Here is a 23,882-nt window from a genome sequence, read left to right on the forward strand (position 1 = left end):
TTGTACAATGTTATTACCTACTTCAGGGCATCTCAGAGCACTTTACAACTAATGCACAAAATATGCCAACAGATATGCAAATAGTAATGCAAAAATGATCAGGTAATTTACTTTATTTATATTGGCTATAAATTTGTAACCAAGGCAACTGGGAATAATTTCTTGCACTTTATATAGCATCAAAGGATTACTCACAACCAGCTAGAAGGCAGCAGTGATATTACTGCGTCTCTCTACAGATTTTGATTCACTGAATGTAAAACGTAACTGGTAAAACCTGCAATATATTGCAATTTGAAAATTTTCCTCAAAAAAATAAGTGGCTCATCAAGCTATTTCAGAGGACTGTTCAGAATCTACCAGTACGACCATTCTGGAGTTACAGTCAAGGCAGACTGGGCAGCACAATGGTGCTGAGGCTGCTCACAGTTCAGGTTCAATCCTGTGTTGTTTGTCTGGAGCTTGTAGGTTCTTCCCAAACCATGTTTCATCTGCGTGCTCTGGTTTTCAAGACATAAGTCGTACCCCCTATTGTGTAGGATTGGTCAAGCCAGGGAGGGTGGGAATTAATGTTATGATTAATATTAACAGATTCTTGAATGGCTGCAGCAGAATCACTGGGCCAAAGGGCCTGTTTCTGCACTGAATGACTCCAAGGGGGGGTAAAATAACTTATATAAAAATCATTAGTGAAATGGACTTCTTTGACAATCCAGTAGAACCATAGATTAATCTGATACTTGAATTTAAATTTACCAACTACCATGATGGGAACCAATCTCACGTTTCCTAGCTAGCATTCCAATCCTCTGTCTAGTAATGTAACCATTATGCTACCATACTCCAGCTCTTCAAGACATCCTTTCAGCAATGTATATACTTCTCAGAAAAGGAGAAACAAAATAAATTGAATGAATTGATTAAGAACGCTTAACTGCTACAGATTGTGGCATATTTGAAGTATAGCTTAGAACCACAGAAATTAAAATCTTGCAGCAAATGTGGCTCCTCCCTGATTCCCAGAGTGAAGTTGGATATGTGTCTTTTACATCAACTTTCGATCCATGCAATAACACTAAATTGATTAAAAATCTACATGGAGGTAAACAGAAGAGGTGTATTAGAACCTTTATTTTTAAAATGTGCATGAAGTTTAGGCATGATATCCCAGAATGTATGACAACAATATGCTAGTGCTTTCAAAATCATGATAAAGGGAATTTGACAAAAACAGCTGGTGCAGACCCATGCTTCATTAACTGTGGGAGTGCTAAAGTTACTGTTTCTGATAACTTCCCTCTTCACATAATGCACTGCTGTAATCAGCATCAAGGAAATTGAGGTAAAAATAAAGAATTGAACTGAACTTTTATTTTTAAATGCTGCAATTTTACTGTAAAAAATCCACTGAAGAAGCCTGAGTGTTTGAATTGCAAACTAAACACAAATAGTATTGACCACATGGCTTTGTAAAACATACCTAATTTCCTTAGATCAAATTATTTCAAAATTCCACAAATTTCACAAGTCAACTTTATTTTTAATGATACTTTAAATTTAAGCTTACATCAGTTCTGAATTTTTTAATCTTTATTTTGCTCAAGAAATTGTTTACAATGTTATAAAAATAGAGCACATTACCTCCTGGTTTGCTGCCTGCTAGAATTCTTCAATATACTTAACTATAAACTGGATTTCACTAATCTATAAAGATGTGTCTTTCAGCAACTGATGTGGGGTCAACCGTGATTACTGTTTCTTGTTTGAGAAAGTTTGGGCCATTATAACAACAAAAAGGAAATTTTCCATTCCAGTATCAGGATAAAATACCCTTTACATCTCAAAAAGAGCTTGACATATTGGAAAACACCATTCACTCTCTTCCAACACTGTACTTCACCCAAATCTTCACCTCAGATAATTTTACATCAATGAATCAGCATGATTTTACAGGAATAGGAAAAATTGTCCTTAATCTCCGGTGATTGACACAACCAGTTTGTGTTGAATGAGGTAATAAGCAAATTGATATCAAATGACTCATTCTGTAGAATTACTTTACATAAATTTGAACCCTCTGTTAAAATGTGTGCAGCCAAAACACAAACACTATCTTTAGCAAGAAAGTTTTTCCAAGCCTGTACATGGTTTCATCAGGCTTATGTTTACCCATTGATGGTTTTTTTGCCATTGATGAACCATCATTTGGGTCTTAATATTCAATTGTGATTTTGCCTTACACACATTGTTGATATTGTCACATTTTAAAAAAAAATCACTCAAATAAAGATAGTTTACATCAATATGCACACCTCTGAGTTCATTTAGTTACAATCTCTTCAAGTGCAAGCTACATGTAGTACAAGATCATAGACAAAACACAGTCTACTCCAAGCCAACAGTAACTAGATTATGTTTGCAATGATAGCAATTCCTCTTCTAAAAAGTTACTTATGCAGAACAACATTTGGGAGACAGCATTTCTGTTTACATTACGAAATGCAGTGGCATCAATGCACTGGTATCTCACCTTGAATAAGAGAGGTGGTGACCTTCACCACCTCATATTTTGCTCAATCAGTGAAAATCCCTAATAACAAATTGCAATGCTCAGCCACCAAGAAGAAACTGAAAAGACATGAGAGGGTAAGAAAAGCTGTGTACTTCTCCAACACAATAAATTTTTTCATAGAAAGTTAATTCTTCTGGGTCAGCATATTTCAAAACTTAGGAAAATGCCTACAGGCCATTAAAACAAAAGTTGTCTAGGAAAAATATACATTTTCTTGAGAGTCAACCCTTTGGTTTAATTACAAAAGTAACTAATTAATAGAGGTTTAGCAACAATTCTGCTTTATTAATGAATTATTACAAGAATTAGAGCTAAATGTTCTGCTCCTCTGTGTTGATGCATGGAATTGCAGAAGAGATGACTCTGCTATACACTTGACCTTTTCTGAAAAATCAGGCATTTGTTGTTAGCTGGCATATCAACCTAAAAATAAATTAGACTACTATTAGCATGCCAAGTGACTCCTGCTGGTTTTTAAGCAACATTATCACAATATCAGCTGCAGCTTGATAGGATAGATGAGATGTTTTCACTTATGGGATAGTCACAAACAAGGGGATAAGGTCACAAGGGGTGGAAAGGTAGAGAGGCTAAGTGGTAGAGGAAGAGGGGAACACAGAGCGAGGCATGAGATAATACTTCTAAAGAAAATTTTTTAATGAGATACAGTGCAGAATAGGCCCATCTGGCTCTTGGAGCCAAACCATCCAGCAATCCATCTGGGTGCCTTCGGACTGTGGGAGGAAACCAGAACACCTGCAGAAAATCCACACATTCCATGAGGAGAATGTACAAACTCCTTACAGGCAGTGGTGGGCCGCTTGCACTGTAAAATGCTGTGCTACCCACTATGCTGCCACGTTGAGCTGACGATCTAGGAGCAGTGGAGCAGAATAAAACAGGATGGAGACTCAGAGGAGGAAGAAATGTGGAAAAGCAGATGGACAGAAAGTCAAATGAATTACTGTACCATGTTTAATGTAAAGGCTAATTTATACTTCTGCGTACGGGCTACGCCATAGGCCTGATTTTCACTTCTGCGTTGCTCTACGCCGTAGCGAGCATGCGTTGGTGTGTGTCAAAACGCTAGTTGATGGTGGGGTTTCTATGCTACTGTGTTGAGTTTCTTCATGAGAGACATGGTCGAGGAAATGAATTTCAAACATTTTTGCATGTCGGCAGGTAGATTTGACGATTTGTTTAATCTACTTTGCATCGGTGTACAGACATGGCAGAGAAGAAGCAACTGGAAATGCATAGGAGGAAATGCGATGCTACCAAGCGGACTAATCAGTTGTTGCGGTCTACGTTGCCACGACGTGCGAGCTACTTTTTTGGGGAGATGTATGTCACCCTACGGTGTAGGGTACGCAGTACCTATGGCGTAGATGCGATGCAGAAGTATAAATAAAGCTTAAGCAGATGCAAATAATACATACACTGTTAAATACAAAAACACCGGAGAATTTGTCCAGAAATATTTAGTTCATACATACTTTTGCAGTTCGATCATATAGACCACAAATAATTCATACCATCTGTTTGAATGTCATCCCATTTTCTTCAGCAAGCTTCTGTAATATGCTCAAATCTCTCAAACCCCAGGTTGGATTTCTTTTAAGAGAAAAAAAATGCATTTAAATTGAAATGCTGCAAACTATATTATTAACTTCTTTTTAAAGAAAGGAATTTTATAAATGAAAATAAATTGCAATCATAAATTACCTCTGCCTCAAAGTCAAATCAAAATCTATGTTGCTCTGTGGAGTAATCAAGCCATTGATCGCATAGGGCTGCAGGAAAGAGTAATGTCAAATTAAATCAGTGACTATCCATATTAATCAAAACATCCCCCTCAGCAACCTACTCGGCCACAGTGCAAAGGGCTTCAAAGTCCAAATTAACAACTAGTTGAGTCAAACTTTGTGATCTTCCAGAACAATGTTACACAGGCCAAACCTCAGAAGAGTTGGAATAATGCAAAAGTAGGAAAGAAATAAATGCCACTCTATAGCTATATTCACAATGTTTTCATAATACCAAATTTATTGTTCTAGATTATTAATACAAGCACAAATGATCACCATCATTTCCTGAAAAGGCCCTCTTAGTTCTAAAAATCATAATGAACCAGATCTACTGTTGTGCAGTGTTAATTTCAAAGCCCCAGTGTATTCACTACTTTATAATTATACAGGTTCTTTTACTCTGTGTAAACCAGTAAATATCTAATCTTTCCCTGTAAAAGCAAGTTGTTTGGCACAAGTAACTAGAAATACAGGGAGCTAAAGTGAGATCATGAAGGATGTCAGAGAAGCCAAGGCAGACCAGAATGATAGCCCCACCTCCAATTTCTGATACAATTCTGGATTCTGTAGCAGAAGAAACATAAAGCAAAAGTAGGTTCTTCACTCCCTGGTGCTTGCTCTACAATTCAATGAGATCATGAGTGATCTTAATATCCAAAAATCTATCAATCTCTGCCTTGAAATAATTCAGCCCAATTTGTGTAAAATTCACTGTGGGCAAAGAAATTTCCTATCATCTCAGTTCAGAGTGAGCCCTTATTTTGAAATTGTGACCCTTATTTCTAGCCTTATTTCTATATTAATATAGTTATCATCCCTGTAACTATACTGTCAAACTCTTTAAGAATAGTGGTCCCTAGATGCTGAGGTGCAGTAATGGTTATGCAGATGAACATTAATTGGTTAGCTTCTCCCTTTCGCAGGAGATGCTGATTTCCGCACATATGAAAATTGGGTACAAGCTATTCCCAGCCTTAATAATGTCCTGGTTTGGTTGCATGCCGATGTGAACTGGTGTGTTGAGGAGGAACTGCTTCCTTAACTGAACTGATAGGTGATTAATTGTACCTTACTATATCTTCAAAGAAGATCTTTTGTTGTTCCTAAAGTTTCAGTCATCCTCCTCCTCCACCTGGAGTGCCACGGGAGAGGACTGCATTGCATAATACGATATTGCACAGAACACAGATGATACGAGAAATTCTGGTATGTCGAGAAAGGTCCAGAAAGATCCTTTAAGTGGCGTCAATAAGCCTTTCCTCCAAGCAACATTGCTTCCTGCTACCTTCATGAAGGGAGATAAATTTGCTTCTTTTTCAGCAGAGAAACTTTCAACCCTTACCAAATTCAGGAAGTAATACGGTGGATCATTGCCTAAGGTCACAAGAATGAACCAAAATAAGACCAGAAGACATAGGAGCAGAATTAGGCCACTCAGCCTATCGAGTCTGCTCCGCCATTTCATCATGGCTGATCCATTTCCATCTCAACACCATTCTCCTGCCTTCTCCCCACAACCTTTCATACCCTGACTAATCAAGAACCTGTCAACTCTCTGCCTTAAATGCACCCAGTGACCTGGCCTCCACAGCCGCCTATGGCAAAGAATTCGACAGATTCACCACCCTCTGACTAAAGAAATATCTCCTCATCTCTGTTCTAGATGGATGTCCCTGTATCTTGGGACTGTGCCTGCTTTCTTGGACTCCTCTACCAAAGGAAGCATCCTCTTGACATCCACTCTAACTAGGTCTTTCAATACTCTATAGGTCTCAATGAGACTACCCCACTCATTCTTATAAATTCTAGCAAGTAGAGACTGAGAACTTTCAATCACTGCTCATACGATAAATCTTTCATTCCTGGAAAGATTTTCATGAACTTCCTCTGAATACTCTCCAATGTCAGCACATCCTCTCTAAGATAAGGGGCCCACAACTTCTCACAATACTCCAAGTGAGGGCTTACCAATGCCTTATACAACTGCAGCATTACATCCTTGCTTTTATATTTCAGTGCTCTTGAAATGAATGCACTCACCTTCCTCACCACCGATTCAACCTGCAAATTAACCTTTAGGGAATCCTGCACACAGACCCCCAAGTTCCTTTGCACCTCCGTTTTTTGTATTTTCTCTCCATTTAGAAAATAGTCAACCCTTTCAGTTTTTCTACCAAAGTTCATGACCATATACACCTCCAAACACCGTATTCCATTTGACATTTCTTTGCCCATTCTCCTAATCTATCGAAGTCTTCTGTAGCGTCTCTACTTCCTCAAAACTACCTGCACCTCCAACTATCTTCACATCATCTGCAATCTCTGCAGCAAAGCCATCAATTCCATCATCCAAATCATTTACGTATTATGTAAAAAGAATCGATCCCAACACAGCCCCTCTGTGGAACACTATTAATCACTGGCAGATAACTAGAAAAGGATCCCTTTATTCCCACTCTTTGCCTCCTGCCAATTAGCCACTGCTTTATTCATGGTAGAATCTTTCCCATAATACCATGGGCTCATAGCTTGTTAAGCAGCCTCGTGTGTGGCCCTGGTCAACGGCCTTCTGAAAATCCATATACACACCATCAACCAATTCTCCTTGTTATTTCTTCAAAGAATTCCAACAGATTTGTCAGGCAAGATTTTTCCCTGAGAAAACCATGCTGACTACAGCCTATTTTATCATGTGCCTCCAAGTACCCTGAGACCTCATCCTTAGTAACCATCTCCAACATCTTCCCTACCACTGAGGTCAGACTAACTGGCCTATGGTTTCCTTTCTTCTGCCTCTCTACCTACTTGACATCTACAATTTTCCAGTCTTCCAGAACCATATGAATCTTGAAAGATCATTACTAATGCTTTCACGATCTCTTCAGCCACCTCTTTCAGAACCCTGGGGTGCAGACCATCTGATCCAGATGACTTATCTTTAGACCTTTCAGTTTCCTAAGAACCTCTCTAGTTATGTTAACTTCACACACTTCATGGCCACTGACATTTCCACAATACCGTTAGCATGTCTGGAGCACACCAGACACACTGGAGTCCAAGAAAGCAGACACACTGTAGCTAATGTGTTTGGGTCCCTGGAGCAGGGACCCAATCGCTGACCAAGTACTGTGCACACTGTGATATTTATTGAGTACCAAATCCAGAGAGGCAACAAAGCTGGCGTCAAAGTTCAAGTGGCGATCAGAAGATCCAGAGAAATTCAAAAATCAGAATCAGGAAAGAGACAGGGTCAAAGACTAGAACAATCAAGATAAACAGACAAAATAAGGGTCAGCAAACAGGCAGGGTTGATACTCAGAAGGACAGAGTTTAGATATGAATGCTGGAAAGGCTCAGGAAAATTCACAGGCACAAACGCAAAACACAAGTGAAAACACAGGACTAAAATACACTGAGCAATAAAGAGGCAGATGATAGGTGGAACACAATGAGACAGAGGTGGCAACAATACAGGTAATAATGGGAAATATGTGAGGGGCAGAGTAATCAGTGATACAGGGGTAGGAGTAGAACAGGAGAGGGGATAGGAGCACATGGGGCATGAAAACAAACAAGAGCACATGGCAATACAAAACCACAGAATGACGGCGGGGAAGCACACAAAAACACAGGGTTCAACTGGAGGTACTAACATCGTGTCTTCCACAGTGAAGACCGATGCAAAATACTTATAGAGTTCATCCTCCATTTCGTTGTTCCAAGTTACTCCCTTTCCAGCATCGTTTTCCAGCAGTCCGATATCTGCTTTTGCCTCTCTGTTACACTTTATGTATCTGAAGAAACTGAAGAAGTTAGTTAAGATTGGGGCTTTTCCATCCCTCACCATCAATGCTGCCCTCACCCCATCCTCCCACCACAATACCAAGGACAAGAGCAGAATCATCTGCAGCTTAATGTGAAAGAGACTAAGGAGCTGTTGGTGGACCTGAGGAGGGCTAAGGCACCGGTGACCCATTTCCATCCAAGAGGTCAGTGTGGACATGGTGGAGGATTACAAATACCTGGGGATATGAATGGACAATAAACTGGACTGGTCAAAGAACTCTGAGGCTGTCTACAAGAAAGGTCAGAGCCGTCTCTATTTCCTGAGGAGACTGAGGTCTTTTAACATCTGCCGGACGATGCTGAGGATGTTCTACGAGTCTGTGGTGGCCAGTGCTATCATATTTGTTGTTGTGTGCTGGGGCAGCAGGCTGAGGGTAGCAGTCTCCAACAGAATCAACAAACTAATTCGTAAGGCCAGTGATGTTGTGGGGGTAGAACTGGACTCTCTGGCAGTGGTGTCTGAAAAGAGGATGCCGTCCAATTTGCATGCCATCTTGGACAATGACTCCCATCCATAATGTACTGGTTAGGCACAGGAGTACATTCAGCCAGAGACTCATTCCACCGAGATATAACACTGAGCGTCATAGGAAGTCATTCCTATCTGTGGCCATCAAACTTTACAACTCCTCCCTCGGAGTGTCAGACACTCTGAGCCAATAGGCTGGTCCTGGACTTATTTTTTCCACTTAGCATGATTAACTTATTATTATTTAATTATTCATGGTTTTATATTGCTATATTTCTTCAATATTCTTGGTGGTGCGGCTGTAACGATTTCAATTCTACTTCCCATTCCGACATGGACTCCTCTACTCCCCCTGCTCTTCACCATACCGCATTCCTCTCATCTATCTCCTTTGCTCTGGTGCTCTTCCTCCTTCCCTTTCTTTAACCCTCTCCTATCAGACTGCCCTTCCTCTAGCCCTTTATTTCTTTCACTAAATAACTTCCCAGCTCTTTACTTCACCTCCTCCCCTTCTCCCGGGTTCACCTATCACCTTGTACTTCTTCCTCCCCTCCTCCCGCCTTCTTACTCAACTTCTCATCTTTTTTTCCAGACCTGATGAAGGGTCTCAGCCTGAAATGTCGACTGATTATTCCTTTCCATAGATGCTGCCTGGCCTGCTGAGTTCCTCCAGAATTTTGTATGTGTTACCTTAGATTTACAGCATCTGTAGATTTTCTCATGTTTGTGACCCAATCCAGAATTGCTGATCCTCTAGTGGGCTCAATGAAAAGCTGCTCTAAAAAGCCATCTCACAGGCTTTCCACTAATTTTCTCCTTGGGATCCAGCAATAACTTGATTTTCCCAACTTATCTGCATAATGAAATCCCCCATGGTTAAAGTAATATTGCCTTTTTGTCTTCTTTTTTCTATCTCCCGCTGTAATTTGTAGACCAGATCCTGGCCACTGTTCAATGGCCTGTAAATAACTCCCATCAGAATCTTCTTACCCTTGCAGTTTCTTAACTCTACCCACAAGGATTCTACATCTTTAAATCCTATGTCACCTCTTTGTAAAGACTTAATTTCATTTTTTTACCAGCAGAGCCACTCCTCCTCTGCCTACCTGCCAGTCCTTTCATCAGATTGTATATCCTTGGAGATTGAGCTCCCAACCACAATCATCTTTTAGCCAAGACTCTGTGACACCCACAATCTCTAACCACTACAAGATCATCTATCTTGTTTTGTATACTGTGTGCATTCAAATATAATATCTTGTATTGTCACCCTTCTCAAAATCAAGGAAATTAAGGGCTCTTTACTTCACATTGACTTTAACTGTGAGGTTGAGGCATGACATTGCTATCAGGTGACCTCTTCCTTAGAAGAACCCTAGGCTCTAAACATCTTGTTCCAGTCAGCTGCATGTATGAATGGAACTGTCCAAGCACTGTTATTTAGAGATCTTCTCCCGTTCCACCATCCGCCTCAACTGGCAAGTTTTCCATCCCTTCTAATTACGCTGAAGTTCCCTCTAGCTGGACAGAAGGATACACCCCAATACCTTGCTCCCACTAAAAACCAACTCACCCCAGTTCCGCTTGACATCATGATTGCTGACGAACTTCAGGAAATTAAGGTCTGCAGTTTAAATAGTGGGGTGCTTCTTCAAGCGGCCACAATCAGGTTTCCTGTACATAGTTTATGCAGTGCATTAGCAGGATAGACCTATCCTAATTTTTCAGCATTGACATTGAACTAGTGTTTCATGACACCACTAACTCAACATTGTGCATATTAATAACTATACACATACTACAGGTGGGAGTGACATGGTCAAATGCTGCAGAATTGCCCTTCCAAATGCAAATGAAATTTGTGCTCACTGTGTTACATTCCTTGCTTTCAACTATTTACATTTAAGTTGGGCCTCGCTTCTGAGAACATCCCACCAAGGCTTGAACTCCAACAGTGTAAAACTCTGTGAAGATCAGGCACTTCACTCCTACACACATTGGTTTAACTTTGTTAAAAGCTGGAATTTCAGCTGCCAACATCAGCTTCCAAAAACACACAGTAGGATAAAATTTGGCAGGTTCAAACTAAACCTACTTGACATTTTTACAAATACTCCAAGAGCGTTTGACCGAGCATGATGTAAAGACCAGCTCCACAGCTCTGCAGACCAGAGCTGGAGACAAAGAAGGATCAATGTCAAACAATTATTGCTGTATGAGGACGCAGTTCCTGATCACTTAACCTACTTCAACAATGATGTAGTGTTAAATCTAAATTTGTGTGGGATGCCAATTGAACTTCCAAAGACCTACTAAACGGCTGGCATTTTAAACAGCTGACAGAATTGGTTTAATCAGTGGTCACAAGGCCACAGCACAAACACATTATTTTATATTCAGTGGTAGAGGTCATCCCACAAACTATGACAAAAGCTTCAGCTTGAGCAGCTGGTGCTCTTCTGTGAGGTGGGTCATCTTTGTTTGTCATGGAGACAACTTGCCTGGTTACTGATATGATAAAAAAAAATGACTGAGGCAGCCAGATGTGAAGAGCAGATTATACTCATTGTTGTACATGAGCAAACCAGGTGCTGTGGAACTGGTACATCTCCCGGAATGTAAATTATTCTTTCTCGTTGTCTGAGAAATATACATTTATGTGAATCAACACACTGTCTATCTTAAAACAAATTTTTAGGCATTACAGATTCTATCCATGAACTCAGGCCTCCTATAATTAAGAACATCAAGCTAAAGATAATAAACTTTCTACTCTGAGTAAAGATTGAAACCACCAAACACTCCCAACACACCAAACAATCCTGGCAATGCACTTTAGGGCCTCTCCAGTCGAATTTTTCCACTAGTTCTTAAAATTACTTCCAATTTATGTTTAATGTAAGGCAATAGCCAGAACAAATCAACTCCATTTACTAGATAGTCAAATTCTACTAAGCCTAACTAATTGCAAAAGGTTAAAGGATATAGCTGTTATTAAAATGAACAAAAATCCACGCCTATACTTCTTTTTGTCACCATAACTCTAATCTTCTTCCAAATTTTTCTCCCTATACCTCTCTGCCTCGTTCCCTCTTCCCACTTATAACACATTTTCTTACAGCCCATCTCCTCCATAAAACCTTTGATCATCTATAACCTTTTGTTTCATAATACTCCTTGGGAAGGCTGCCTATGTTAAAGTTGCTTTGTAAATACAGATTAGCACCGGTGACAAAAACATAACATGAAAATTGCTCTCGACATCTCAAGGTTCTGAGTGGTTTCACAGATGCACTTTGGTATCATTATGCATCAATTCCTTGATTCAGATTTGCTTCAACTTGCCACAGGATATAAAACAAGACTCTGTGTTTATAATGCAAACATTTTTCCCATTTAGAACATTGTGCAGTATATCAATTCTCTGAAAGTAAATGACCCGGAATCACTATAAAACCTAATTTGTTTTCTGTACTGCTAACTTGACAATAATACTAGTAGGTTCATTAGGAAGCTGTATAAATTGTCAAAGAATCCAATCTCATGGCCTACTTACCCCATAAGTGATCAGTAAGGCGTTTGGTTTCAGTAATTGGCCAGCTCCTTTGAAGAGACCCTGCAGGAATAAAAATATTGCAAACAGTAATAGCTTTATAAGAGGGTAAGTTCCCAGGCAGGTGATTGTTCTCTCAAATGTCTTTCCAAATTACCTCAAACTTAGACAAACAGAATTGCTTGGTAACTTCCATTTACATTCATAGCTCGGCTGTAGGAGAAGATGGTCCTCCTCAGGTAAGCAAAGTGGAATATTAGATGGATACAATGGAGATTTGCATAGTTCACAAAGAGCAAATAATAAAATAACACTAAAGGATCTGCTGTCACACAGTGAGGGGCAAGAGGGTCAGAAAGCATGTGCTTGCAAACAAAATGGTATTTGGAAGAATAAAAAAAATGGCTGAGGATTCCTCCCCACCTCCCCCCCAAGATATTAACCAGGAAAATACAATATAGATCATTAAAACTGCAACTGGCAGAGTACTGACACAGAGCCATTGAATTTTACAGCACAGAAACAGACCTTTCAGCCCATCTCATCCATGCTGACCAAGTTGCTTTCCTAAAGTATTCTCATTTGCCCACATTCCCCTAAATCTATCCTATCCATGAACATGTGCAAGTGCCTAATGCTGTAAATGTATCCAGCTCTACCACTCTGGAAACTCATTCTACACACCCTCCATCCTATCCTCTATGTGAAAAACCTACCTCTTGGGTCCCCCTTAACTCTCTCTCCTTTACCCTCCATTTTTCAAACTCCCTACCCTGAGAAAAAGGCTGCAACTATCTATGCCCCTCATAATTTTAAAAAAAATCTTCAAGTTCCACACCACAGCCTCCTTCGCTCCAGAGAAAATAGTCCCGCAGAAGCAGTTTCTCCTCTTTCTGCAATAGTCTTGTAACTGAAGCCCGCTAGTTCCAGCAATATCCTATGAATCTCTTCTTGCTTCCTCTCTAGCTTAAGCACAACCTTTCTATAGTATGGCAACTAGAATTGCACACAATATTCCTAATGTTATCTCACCAAAGTCTTCTACAGCTATAACCTATTTTTTTTTAACCTAGTGCCCTGTCAGATGAAAGGAAATAAGCTGTATTCCTTCTTTACCACTTTGTCCAGCTGTTGCCGTCATTTTCAGGGAATTAGATTCTCCTAGCTCTTTGCTGGTCCCTGATGTTGTGCAAGCTCTGCCCTGGCTGAACTTCCCAAAATGCATCACATTGCTCTTGTCTGAGTTAAATTCCAATTGCCATTGCTTTGCTCACTTTCTCTGTTGATTTAGATCCTGTGTAACTTTAGACAACTCTGTTAACTCTCCATCACACCAAACATTTTGATGTCATCCACACATTTAATACTCATGTTGTCTTCCAAATTGTTATATATTATAAACAACAGGGGATTCGGCATCAAACCCTGCTCCAATCTGTAAAGCAACCCTCAGTACCACTCTCTGACTCCACCTGCAGACCAATTTTTAACCATTTCCTTCCACCGATCCAATTTTGTATCCATGGGATCTCAGTTCCAAACCTGCCTACCATGAGGGACGTCGCCATGACTGGGTCAGATAAAAATGTGTCACAAACTTTTGATTAAATAACTCACAGCTTAGTAGTAGAATGGAACAGGAGTTAATGCACTACTGAAATCTTTAACTAAATCTTCGCTGTCTTTATACCAATCAGACATTTCATTGCAGGTGATCCTAGTTCCTTTGTCTTGCAAAGGTCATTTGAATCAAGAAAATCAATCATCAAACATCTGAGAAATCAAAATCTTACATGCAGTCTATTTTTGCAGGCAGCTGGCACACATCAACTTGGCAACTCTTTGAAGCCATTCTTCCAGCATCATCTTCAAGTCCCAACTTGCATTCTCCACACTTCCAACATCGATTAACATGTAAGTATTTCCTCCTGTTGCCAATTGCTGCAGGTTACGTAGCTGTAGGCTTTTGTATGACTCAAGTGAAAAATTTCAGATTGTGAGCTATCTGCCTTCAACCTCAACCTCTTTGACCATGACTTTGATCCCTCCCCAATTCTCTTTGAACTCCTATGCAATGACTGATCTCGCTCTGTGCGAGGATGCATGAAATGCTATAGTATGGTAAAGCTGGTGGGCAGATAAAAACTTTTACTTTTGTAGATAAATCCCACGGTGGATGATGCTGCCAAATTAGATACTGGATCAATTCAATAACTAAACTAGTTTAAAAAAGAAACTTATCATTTAATAAAACCCTAAATTGACATATTGAAACTAAATACTGTAATATATTTTGGCTAATGATACATCAGAAGTATGAATAATAAAACATTTCAATTAAAGTTAAAACTTTAACCAGCAAATAATTAAATTGTGGAAGTAGATTACTGAAGTTGATTTCCATCTACTATAATCTGTTGTTCAAAAGAAAATCCTTTTGGTATTTCTACTTCAACTTTTTGACTCTGACAGAAATGACTGCTATAATTCCAACAGGATGAATCTGTACAAATGAATTGAAATCTCACCTTGGTGCACTTTATTTCTGTGATATGAATCATGTTGATATTTAAAATAAGATCAAAGGTGTTTGGCTGCAATCCTCCCCAGGTCTCCCAGCTTTGTGAGCAGTCAATATTAAGCGGCTGCTTGACATTCTCCACCCGAGTTGCTGCAATATATGCAGAAATGCTAAAAAAAAAACAAAACAGAATCAGAATCAGGTTTAATATCATGGGCATATGTCACGAAATTTGTTAACTTAGCGGCAGCAATACTATATATGATAATACAGAAAAATCAATAAATCAATTACATTAAGTATATATATATATATGTATATTAGTTATATTAAAAAAACAGTGCAATAACAGAAATAATAAAAAAGTGAGGTAGTGTTCCATGTAATCAATGGCCATTTAGGAACCGAATGGCAGAGGGGAAGAGGCTGTTCCTAAATTGCTATGTGCGTGCCTTCATGCTTCTGTACCTCCCACCTGATGGCAACAACAAAAAGTGGGCATGACCTGGCTGTTGGGGTCCTGATTAATGGACACCACCCTTCTGAAGTACTGCTCCTTGAAGATATCTTGTATACTATGAAGGCTAGTACCCAAGATAGAGCTGACTAATTTTTGAACTTTCTGTAGCTTCTTTTGGTCCTGTGCAATAGCTACCCCCATCCCATAGCGCACAATGATAAAGCCTGTCAGAATGCTCTCCATTGCATATCTGTACAAGCTCTTAAGTGTTCCAGGTGACAAACTAAATCTCCTCAAACTCCTAATGAGGTATAGCCGCTGTCTTGCCTTCTTATAGCTGCATTGATATGCTGGAACCAGGTTAGATCCTCAGAGATCTTGACACCCAGGAACTTGAAATTGCTCACTCTCTCCACTTCTGATCCTCTAGAGCATTGGTTTGTGTTCCCTCATCCTCTCCTTTCTTTAGTCCACAATCAGAGATTTACAAGGATGTTGCCTGGATTGGGGAGCATGCCTTATGAGAATAGGTTGAGTGAACGCGGCCTTTTTTCCTTGGAGCGATGGAGAATGAGAGGTAACCTGATAGAGGTGTATTAAGATGATGAGAGGCATTGATCATGTGGATAGTCAGAGGCTTTTTCACAGGGCTGAAATGGCTAGCACGAGAGGGCACAGTTTTAAGGTGCTTGGAAGCAGGTACAGAGGAGATGGCAGGGCTAAGTTTTTTTACAGAGTGGTGAGTGTGTGGAATGGGCTGCCGGCGACGGTTGTGGAGGCAGATATGATAGGCTCTTTTAAGAGACTCCTGGACAGGTACATGGAGCTCAGAAAAATAGAGGGCTATTGGTAACCCTAGGTAATTTCTAAGGGAAGGACATGTTCCGCACAGCTTTGTGGGCCGAAGGGCTTGAATGCTGCTGCAGGTTTTCTATGCTTCTATGTTTCTATCAGGTCTTTGGTCTTACCTGCAATGAATGCAAGGTTGTTGCTGCAACACCCCTCAACTACCTGGTACATTTTGCTCCTGTATGCCCTCCCATCTCCATCTAAGATACTTTTCATTAAGTCCTTTTGCAAGATGCCTTGTTAATTGACAATAAAAATAAAAAAATCAAAGTGCTGGAAACAATTAGCATCATCTATCGAATATTTCCAGCATTTTCTCGTGCTCTTACTGTCAACATAATACAATATGATAAGGCAATTCAATGCTAATTCAGTTTAGGAATTCACAAATTCATCTTTACCTTAAGCATGTAAGCCAACTATGTACATAAATTGAATAAATAAAAAGCATATAATTTCTTCTCATTTATTAGTTGCACATCCAGATGATAAAAAAGAGTAAAAAGCAACCATCCCATAAACTCTAGATTAGAGCGCAAGTAACAATACATCAGTAATTCTATTTATTTATTTATTTATTTATTTTTAAACGCTTTAGGAAAGATTACACAGATTGTATACAATTTAAGTATATACAATATGTATCACATTACTTTCAACATGTTTTTGTCTTGCTGTTAACATTATAAAATAAAAATGGTTTGTCCCTCCTGGTGTTTTGATGATGGTGGTTGACACTGGATAGATTTCCAGTACAAAATGCTTTATGCCCCCTTAAAGGATTCCTTACATTTCTTGTTAAAGAGGTATCAATAGGCCATTATCTAGACTTGCTTATCATAATCCTGGTCCTCTGGCACAGTAACCATACAATCCTTTGCAACATTAAAATGTTTTCTCCAAATCTATCACCTGTATGATACAGTTCATATTATTCACCTACCCTCTTGCTGGCACTGTTAAATCTGGCATCTACAATTTAGGATTTGAGTATTTGCTCTTGTGAGCATTGTTTTGAATCTTGTGTAATCACGATTTAATGGCATCGATGCATATAAAACTTACGACATCAGAGTTTCTAAAATTGATTTTCAATAATATTTAGAAAAGCAAACCAGCTTCAAACTTAAATATAAAAGCTTTATCTTAGTATACTTCTCCACATAGATGGTAATCATTCACACATTTTAATGTTTATCTCATTTCCTTTGAAAAACAATTTGGCTGGTAAATTTGAAATGATTATAGTAGATAAAACATACAATTTAATCTTCTACAAATTACCATTCCTAATTTCATGACATATGCCTGTGATATTAAACCTGATTCTGATCTGAGTAATCTACTTCGCCATGAAAACTTAAATATTAATTTTTGAGTATAAATTGTCAGCCCAAAACTCATTGCAAGGCTTAAAGTATAACAGATCTTTTGGAATAAAATTAAACTGAATGTTGCACAAATCCATTTATACATTATTCAACAGCATATTTTTGTTTTTAAAACTGATGATTGATCACTTTCTTCAAAAGCTCCTTCAAAACTTTTTTGGACTGTACATACAGAAAAGCATATGGAAAACAAGATTAATTCACTGACAAGAGTTCTGAATTAAATGAATTTTGATATGAACGCAGAAGTGAATGAAGAAACTAGAGAATAAAATTATTTTGGAGCACTATTGTCAGACCAATATCATACAAAATATGTGCCTGAATTAAACTGAGTACAAGTACCATATTATGTGGAAACTGTCTTAATCTTTTAAAGATCAACAAAAATGCATGTTTAGTGAAATAATTTGAAAATTATGAATTATTATTGACTGAAAATGCATTAATGTAGTCTTAATCACTGTCAGAGGAATATAAGGTATAGTCAGACAAAATAATTTCATGACATGACACGATGTTACAAAAGACATACATATTTAGATTCTTAGTTATACTGCATGGAAACAGGTCCTTTGGCCCACTTAGAAAAAGATACCATACAGTAGTCTATCCATTTTCTACTGAGCTCTGGCACTTCGTAAGTACTTTATACACTTACTTCTCATGAAATTAATGACAATGGAGGCCTAAGGGGAAATCTAGAACAGTGCTCGAGGAGCAGGACATCTTCATACTGTTCAGCCCCAATCCATTATCCTGAGTCAAGATACAAGCAGAATAATTAAGAGTCTTAGAAAGACACCTGATATTCCGTCTGGGTAGCCACCAACCTGATGGCATGAACGTCGAGTTCTTGAACTTCCAGTGAAGACCCCCCCCCCCAACCCACTTTTCCTTCACCATTTCCCTCTCTCACCTTATCTATCACCTCCCTCTGGTGCTGCTCCACTTTTTCTTTCTTTCATGGCCTTCTGAACTCTCCTATCAGATTCCTTCCTCTCCAGCCCTGTATCTCTTTCACCAATCAACTTCCCAGCTCTTTACTTCATCCCTCCTCCCTCCCAGTTTCACCTATCACCTTGAGCTTCTCCCTCTTCCCCCCCCCCCCCCCCCCGCCCCAACAACTTTCTTACTCTGACCTAATCTTTTTTTCCAGTCCTGATGTAGGGTCTCGGCCCGAAACATCAACTGCACTCTGTTCCACAGATGCTGCCTGGCCCACTGAGTTCCGCCAGCATTTTGTTTCTTTTGCTTGGTAAAAAAAGTCTACTTGTATTAACCTTATCTATTAACTTCACAATTTTGTATACCTCTATCAAATCTATCCTCAATCTTCTACGTTCCAAGGAATAAAGTCCTAACCTATTCAATCCTTGTTTATAGCTCAGATACTCCAGACCTGGCAACATCCTTGTAAATTTTATCTGTACTCTTTCTACCTTATTAACAGCTTTCCTGTAGGTAGGTGACCAAAACTGCAGTCAACACTCCAAATTAGGACTCACCAACGTCATATACAACTTCAACATAACATCCCATCACCTGTACTCAATATTTTGATTTATGAAGGCCAATGTGCCAAAAGCTTTATGACCCTATATACCTGTGACACCACTTTCAAAGAATTATAGACCTATACTCCCAGATTCATTTGTTCTGCAGCACTGTTCAGTGCCCTGCCATTTACTATGTAAGACCCACCCTAGTTGATATGTGTGGATCATCCAAACAATAGTGGTTAAGTAAGGTAAAAGCAAGAAGTTATAGACCCATAAAACAAGAATCATACAGTAACCCCTATAAATAGAAACTGGGCAAACTAAGTTCACAGTAAGAAAATAAAGGCTGAATTCATGGACTATATAATGAAATGATTTTCTACATTTATTGAGAAACCAACTCGGGGAATGGGCTATTTTTGACCTAAGATTAATTAATAATCTGTAGTTAAGGAGCCTTTAGGAAGCAGCAATTATTATACATAATTTTATGTTATGACTAAGTGGGTTTAATTCAATCTGACATCCAGGTTCTACACTTAAAAACAGCAAAATACAAAGGTATGAGATATAGAGAGAGAGAGAGACCCCATTTCATAGCACAGTAAAGAAATCAAACAAATATTGTTTGTCTACTGAAAGACATTAAAATTCTCCTGGATATACTGCAGAACAATAATTATAGGGAAAAAAACAAGGCATAATGAAATTAGCATTAGTGTAAGAAAAAGTATTAGAGAAATAAGTGCAACAGAAACCGATAAAAATCCAGAACCCAATAACTTGCCTCCTATCATTTTGAAAAAGGTGGATGTGAGAAAGTGGATGGACTGGTTGTAAAACCAGGAAATTATCAGTTTTTAATCTAACGTAGAATAGGAATATCAAATTTGTAGTAATAATGCGAAGGATACATCCATGGTTTGCTAGCTAAGTGAGTTGAGGAACCAATTAGAGCATGGGTTACTTTAGATTGAATAATATGCAATAGGAAAGAATTAATTAATAATCTTGTGGTTAAGGGTCCTCTTGGGAAGAGATTTTAGAATGTTTCATTAGGTCGTAAAGGAGGCAATGTAAAGTAAAGGGAAAATAAACAGATTAGTCAGCCTGATAGCAACAGAAGGCAAAATGCTACAATTGAAAGTAATTGAATACAGTACAGTGAAAGTAATTACAAGATTTGGCACCATCAACATGGATTTACAAATGGAAATTGTGTCTAATCAGTATGTTTGTCTCTCTTGAAGGTCCCAGACTCCCCCACTATAGGAAATATCCTCTCCACATCCACTCTATTCAGGCCTTTCAACATTTGATCAGTCCAACCCCCCCCCCCCCCCACCATTCTTCTAAATTCCTGTGAGTAAAGGACCACAGCTTCAAATGCTCCTCCTACAATATCAGACTAGGTCAAAGCAAATAGCCTGCCTCTATTGTTTTCAAATCTAGAAATAGTGGTGGAAAACCTCCAATCTTTCCATTGGTACCCTATGCATCAAGGGCCTTTGCTGAGTGGTGGTGGATATATGGCCTGTTTAAGTAAAGGCAAATTATCTCTCCCTTATGTTTCTTTCTTGATGGCAACCAAACCATGACACTACACATAATGTTGGAAAGACTCAGCAGGTCAGGCAGCATCTATGGAAAGGTATAAACAGGAAAGGAGTGGTAAGTGGATGAAAAGGGTTTAACAAGGCTGGATGGAATAAACAAGGGGGCAAAGGTGGGATGGTGGATACTGAGGAGGATTAAGGAGGATAGGTATCTGAGGAAGACTGATAAATAGAAAACAGTAAAAATAAAGAGGTTATTTTCAAGTTGAGGGCTATAACTAGTGAAATGGGTTAATTTAAACTTCGGACTACTGGATTGCAAGGCGACAGAGTGACTGCTGATGAACAGGAGTGGGTAAGAGACCAGGGCTGAATGGATTGTGTGGTTTGGGAATGGCTCAATCAGGAAAATTCCCCTGCATCTGTGATTTTGCTTCTTAGGAGCTTGACAGCTCTTTGATGTCCTTCTTTAAACCAAGTTCAGTGGGTTATTCAGTCACAATTTCCATCACAAGTAGGTCAGATCCTTTCCTGCACCACTAACTGGCAATTCTGCCCCCAAAACGTCACAGGCACAGGAAGTCCTTTTCCTTCCTCTACAAACTGGGCACCTGCAATAGTGTTTCTGCTGCCATCAACACACCAGGGCGAGCCACCCCTTACCTGTGATATTATACAATCGGACTCCTGCGCTTGGCACAGCACTTGCAGCCTCCAGTTCCTTTTTGCTGCATCTACTTCAACCATTTTAAGAGTCTGATCATGCCCCATGGGACAGAAAAGCTAATAGTGCACGGTACACTGACATCACTTTATAAAATATGATTTGCATCTCCAGATCGAGCTCTTTCGATTTAATCTACAATTCTGCTGTATGAAAAATTGTAATTCTAAACTTAAACAAGATAGAAGCTGTTTACGAACTTGTATCTCAAGGTTCAACTCCTCGGTGGCTGTGGTTGGATGTTTAATGTCCTCAGCGCTGAACGCGTTTCGAGGCTGTGGCTCACTTCGGGAGCTCTGCAGTTCATTTTCCAAGTGTTTTGGTTTACTCTTTATTTTACTTATTTGCGCGATTTAATCGAGGCGCTGCGGCTCTGCGGCTGTGGCCTGCAGCCATCGACCCGTCGCTGAACTAAGTAGCCGTGGCTTGTGGCCACCGGCTTCTGGACCGGCTCGGCGGCTCGCGGATATGGATTCTCTTTCAGGGACTCTGCGGTTCGACGTTTAACGTTTCCCGTGATATGTGCTTTTGCTTTCTGTCGTTTGCGCGATTCGTTCTGTTTTCGCGTTTGACTGTCTTTGTTGAGGGGGGTTTCTTTAAACGGGTTCTATGTGTTTGTCTGCCCACGCGAAGACAAATCTCAGGCTTGTACACTGCATACATACTTTTATAACGAATGCACTTTGAAACTTTAAACACTGCTGTTTCGAAATAAAAGCTGCCAAAATGCTCAAGAAGGGATGCGTTGATCTTTAGTTCAGTCGAGTGAGTCACCAAGGTTTCTCGGTCTGTGAAGGGCAGTGATTTAAAACGGAATACCTATGATGGCCAAACTCCTGCCCGTTGGACTGAAGGGCGGCATAACAAGACACTCGGGCTCAGGCTGGAAGGAGACTGGGAGATCTAAGTAGGGCCAGGGATGGGTGGAGGGATGTGTTGAGGTGCTTCCAGTAACTGGAGTGGGCTGAACTCGGATGGGAACAAATTTAGGCTGAGGAGGGAATCGAACCAGTAACTGAAATTGAGCGGTGGGGGGGGGGGGGGGGAGTGTGCTGAGTGAGGCCAGGTGTAGGAGAACTGAGTGAGTGGAAGGAAAGGAGCAGATCTGAGGTAGGAGAGGTCACGAGAACAGATACTCGGGTCAACCTCAATGATGGCGAAGCGGGAAACAAAGCTCAGGTACTGCGAATCTGAAGTAAGAGTTGGGTACATTGAGCTGTCATTATATATTTTCAGCATCAGCCGCCTTAATCTTCCCGACCTCACCTCCAGCGCGGGAGCCGCACGCTGCTTAGAAAATGACAAGAGCAAAGAGAGACATCTGTTGCTTCCTGCCCACCTTTCCAGAGATCTCGGCTCCACTTCAGAGGGTTGCCACAGCACGCTGGGCAGCGCCTGGGCGAAGTGCACGCTGTGCTGGCCGGAGCCCGACGCCAGTTCCAGAGCGAGTGCGGGGACTCCGGGCTGCAGCTGCTGTCTGATCACATTCAGGATGGGCTCCTTGTTCCTCTCGGCAGCCGGCGCCACGATCATTTTGCAGCTCAGGCTGGACTGACTCCGGAGCGAGCCGAGAGCGGAGCGGCACAGCTGGCGGGCCGTTTAGACGGTGACTGCACTCCTTCCAACACTCAGCAACGGCCCCCGGAGTCTCACAGCCCGAAACTTTCCCGGCAGCTGGATGCTCGGGCCGCACCGTACCCTGGTACTTGTAGTCCGATACTGAACGTTACCCTGGAGAATACTGGACAACACGGGGACTACTACTCCCAGAAGCCCCTAGGGCTCTACGCAGGCGTATTCGTCAATCATACGTGAGCCCCGTTTGACGCAGGAAGCATGAAGCGTGGAAATTGCTCCATGTCATTGATTATTTTCTTTACGAGCCTTCTTCTACATCTAATCCTCTCTGTAATTTAATTCCGTCTCCCTCGCGTTCGTCCTCTAAAGTGGGATTTGTCCGTACCCACACAGTACCGGGTTCCACATTCTCACCTGTGAGGAAGTTTCTCCTCGATACATTTTCGGTGATCACATGGTCTCGGCCACAAGGAAACATTTATACAAAAAATCCATCAAACGTTTTTATTTCAAAATTACAGTTTATTCATAAAATATATGAAGGAAATGCAATACAATCAATATACACACGTCCTTCATTACATTCAAGGTGTCGTCATATCAGTACATTAGTCTGCCACCAATCCAATATATTCCACTTACTTTGCAGTAAAGCGTGTTTTCTTTTTAATAATACACCCATGAAGTATCCTAATAGCACAGTGTCAAGAGACAACAGGGCCTTGTATTGCAGTCCTCCTCAGGGTCTTCTGTGTTGGGCTCAACCACCTTCAGTGACTCCCTCAGTATGTACTGTAGCCTACAGCGTGCCAGACAGCAGCTTTTATTCACAGATGCCATGTTTCACTGGAAAAGTAGCAAGGTTTGGGCATTTAGAACACAAAATAGTACAACATAGTGAGGCCTTTCAGCCCACCTATATAAATCTACTCCACAATCAATGTAACCCTTCCCTCCTACATAGCCCATAACCCTCTAATTTTCTTATATCCACGTGTTTAAACGTCTGTTAAATGTCTCTTCAGCCTTTACCATCACCCCCGGCAGTGTGTT

At 40.2% G+C, this 23,882-nt stretch overlaps 1 protein-coding gene across 1 annotated transcript; it reads right to left on the reverse strand.

Annotated features, from left to right (window-relative positions):
- Positions 1-1,351: 1,351 nt before the first annotated feature.
- Positions 1,352-22,980, reverse strand: mettl26 (methyltransferase like 26). The gene is made up of 6 exons (XM_059979602.1): positions 22,591-22,980; positions 14,777-14,939; positions 12,252-12,311; positions 4,298-4,365; positions 4,108-4,186; positions 1,352-2,995 (listed from the first exon to the last, which is right to left on the reverse strand). The coding sequence occupies exons 1-6, from the start codon at positions 22,782-22,784 to the stop codon at positions 2,939-2,941; spliced, it is 621 nt and encodes a 206-aa protein (XP_059835585.1). The 5' UTR covers positions 22,785-22,980; the 3' UTR covers positions 1,352-2,938.
- Between the last annotated feature and the right edge of the window lie 902 nt (positions 22,981-23,882).

This window comes from Hypanus sabinus, chromosome 9 (assembly GCF_030144855.1).
Source record: "Hypanus sabinus isolate sHypSab1 chromosome 9, sHypSab1.hap1, whole genome shotgun sequence".
NCBI lineage: Eukaryota > Metazoa > Chordata > Chondrichthyes > Myliobatiformes > Dasyatidae > Hypanus > Hypanus sabinus.

Bases quoted from the DNA above. Each gene is read 5' to 3' on its own strand.
- mettl26 (XM_059979602.1), bottom strand. From the start codon at position 22,784: ATGATCGTGGCGCCGGCTGCCGAGAGGAACAAGGAGCCCATCCTGAAT. The intron at 4,366-12,251 runs GTAAGTAGGCCA...TCTTTCCTGCAG, and splicing joins CCTTACTGATCACTTATGGG to CCCTATGCGATCAATGGCTT. The intron at 4,187-4,297 runs GTAATTTATGAT...TTCTCTTAAAAG, and splicing joins GATTTGACTTTGAGGCAGAG to AAATCCAACCTGGGGTTTGA.